We start from the raw sequence: 2,551 nt of genomic DNA on the forward strand, positions 1-2,551 counted from the left end.
TTGGATCGATTAGACAAACCATAATGCTAACAGAGGCCCGTTAATCTGCTCCATCTGCACCTCGAGAGTAGGGACGAAAAACGTGACATGATTGGCTCTTTGGTGCTCTGCAAAAATCGTTGTGATGTCTACATGATGTATCTGATTTGACGTAGATTGTGAGGGGAGAAGAAGCTAAGCCGGGCACCCAGCCTATGTAACTTGCATATTGCTCTGCGATTTCACGCTGGGAAAAGAGGGCTTTGACGGCATACCTGTACGATACGGATGAGAGGGCGCCGGGAAGAACTGATGTGTTGCAGTGCCTAGGAACATGGAGAAGAAGATGCGGCAGCAGATCCGATCTAGCACGTGAAATCTTGGCTTCCTTTTTATTTTTTGAGATGCATCGCGGCTTCGGGTTAAGGTGGGTGAAACGGGAGGACAAAAGGCAGGACTTGATATCCAACTTAGATGGTTCAGTAAAAATATCGAATGGCTGTTTTTATCTTTTCGTGAGGATTACTGTGGTAACTCGTGGGGAGTTTTCAATTAGTAAATATATTAGTAAATATAAATATAAAATATAAAATTTTAGACAACCTTTATTTCATATATAACACACGATTTCGATGAAACTCTTTTACGACAACTTTTAGTTGTTGCCCTTGCATTTACCAGAGCCACCGTGCTAGTTAATAGATAAAATACATTATATTTATTAGGCAACAGGGTAGGACGCCTGCATGGCAAGGCCGCAAAGGCCGGTGTTGGATGCCACATCCCTCGCGATTTTCACGTAGCCCTTGTCCGCCCAACGACTTCCCCACGAGTTCTTCATCAGCCAGTACTTGCTACCGTTCTCGTCAGTGCCGTAGCCGACGGCCGTCACAGCATGGTTCAGCTCAGTGGTGCACTGCTCGTCTGCTGCGCCAAATATTCCCGTACCATCAAAAAAGCGGAACGCGGTGTTGTTACCGTCCAAGGCAATGGACACGGGCTGGTGGGCAACCGCCAAAAGGAGGGCAGTCTCATTCAGTGGAGGAACATACTGGAAACCTCTGATCTGGGCCGCTGCCTGCTTTCCAGATGAGCGGCAGGTGCTCTGCTTAGCTTCGTAGCCGTAAGCCTCCTCGGTGGTGAGGCCACCGCTGTGGACAATGTGCCGGAATGCTTCGTCCATGTCGCCGAGGTTGCAGCCTCGGTTGTTCGCGCCGGTGGAGCAGTCCATCAGCTGCTGCTCCGACAGGGACGTCAGGTTCTGGGTTTTGATTTGGTGGATGCCTTCCACTGCTGCCACAGCGGAGAATGCCCAGCAACACCCTGAGCATTCACGCAATAATGAACATGTCAATTTCCTGCCGAATCGAATTAACATTCTAACTAAGATTTGATTCAACAGTTTGAGTGATGGAGTGAATCAAGAGTAACTAGAGCTCACCACATGAGCCTTGGTCCTTGACAGGAGTTACCGCCCCCTTCTCCCTCCAGTCTATACTGGCAGGAATGTGAGAAAGGCATACGTTCCCGTACATGAATCCGGTTTCGACAACAGACGGTGGACGTGGCAGGCTCCGGCGACGGATGTAGATATTGTTGAACTCGGCCTCGGTCAGATCGGCGAAATTGTTGGTCGTCAGCCCAGGGCGACTCTTAGCCCCTGGGCCTGCTGCAGCATTATAGGAGTCGATGAAGTGGGCGTTAGACTTGAATACTTCGAACCGTCGAGCCTTCTCCGCCGAGTTCTTGTAGGTGCGGCCGTGCTCCGCCATCCACTTCTCGTATCTCTCTCTCATCGCCTTGTCAGTGCCGGCCGCCGACACCTCGCGAGCTGCAAGTGCGAAATGCGTGCAGCAGCTCATGATGACAAGAAGGGTAGCGAGTGAAAAGGGATTTGTGAGTCGCTTGGAGTCAGGAGATGATGAGGCCATATCTGAGAAGTAATGGTGAAGCTCTACTTGCGCTGTCTTTGAGAATGGAGTGCGCGCTAACTTAGTCGTTGCTTCGATGCGTAGTCATATATGGTTGTTGCTAGGGGAGTGAACGGGGATGGCTTTTATATATGGAGCATTTGAACTTTTGAAGAAAGAACACAGTAAACACGCCGGTGGCCACTGCTGGATAATAATCACCGTAGGGCATCTTTAACGGCTCGACACTGTTGGGTTAAATCCTGGGCACTGATTTTTCTGAATTTCACATAAGTGTCGCGTGTTTGACACATTCAGTTTTTCTGTGTTTTTCTGTTAGAGTGTAGCTCGCCGTTGGTTGTGTTTTGAAGCTCGGATTGTGGGATGATGCGGTCAGTTTTGGAGCACAGTACTCGGACATGTTTCCCTTTCGTATGAATAAAAGGAGAATCGAAAAGCTGCAAGCAGCACCAAAAACTGTGAGTACATCCCAAGGTAGTTCGTGATGCCGGTGGCTGGAGCGGCACCAAACTCTCCTTCCCGATGCTCACCCGTGGCGGATTGTGCTTCAGTGACTTTGTCAGCCCACAAAGTCACTGACTTTGTGTCACTTACAAGTGGGGTCAAGTGGAACCCTTCATCATGTAGACCCCACATGGCCC

The 2,551-nt window shown here is 49.6% G+C and overlaps 1 protein-coding gene across 1 annotated transcript; it reads right to left on the reverse strand.

The window, feature by feature from the left end:
* Nucleotides 1-700: 700 nt before the first annotated feature.
* LOC124683733 (senescence-specific cysteine protease SAG39-like) lies at nucleotides 701-1,993 on the reverse strand. Its single transcript, XM_047218191.1, has 2 exons — nucleotides 1,421-1,993; nucleotides 701-1,302 (listed from the first exon to the last, which is right to left on the reverse strand). The coding sequence occupies exons 1-2, from the start codon at nucleotides 1,908-1,910 to the stop codon at nucleotides 701-703; spliced, it is 1,092 nt and encodes a 363-aa protein (XP_047074147.1). The 5' UTR covers nucleotides 1,911-1,993.
* Between the last annotated feature and the right edge of the window lie 558 nt (nucleotides 1,994-2,551).

This window comes from Lolium rigidum, chromosome 1 (genome assembly GCF_022539505.1).
Source record: "Lolium rigidum isolate FL_2022 chromosome 1, APGP_CSIRO_Lrig_0.1, whole genome shotgun sequence".
NCBI lineage: Eukaryota > Viridiplantae > Streptophyta > Magnoliopsida > Poales > Poaceae > Lolium > Lolium rigidum.

What these genes read in the sequence shown, in the direction of transcription:
- LOC124683733 (XM_047218191.1), bottom strand. Translation starts at nt 1,910, where the DNA reads ATGGCCTCATCATCTCCTGACTCCAAGCGACTCACAAATCCCTTTTCA. An exon ending in CAAGGACCAAGGCTCATGTG is followed by an intron (nt 1,303 to 1,420) that starts GTGAGCTCTAGT and finishes GTGAATGCTCAG; the next exon opens with GGTGTTGCTGGGCATTCTCC.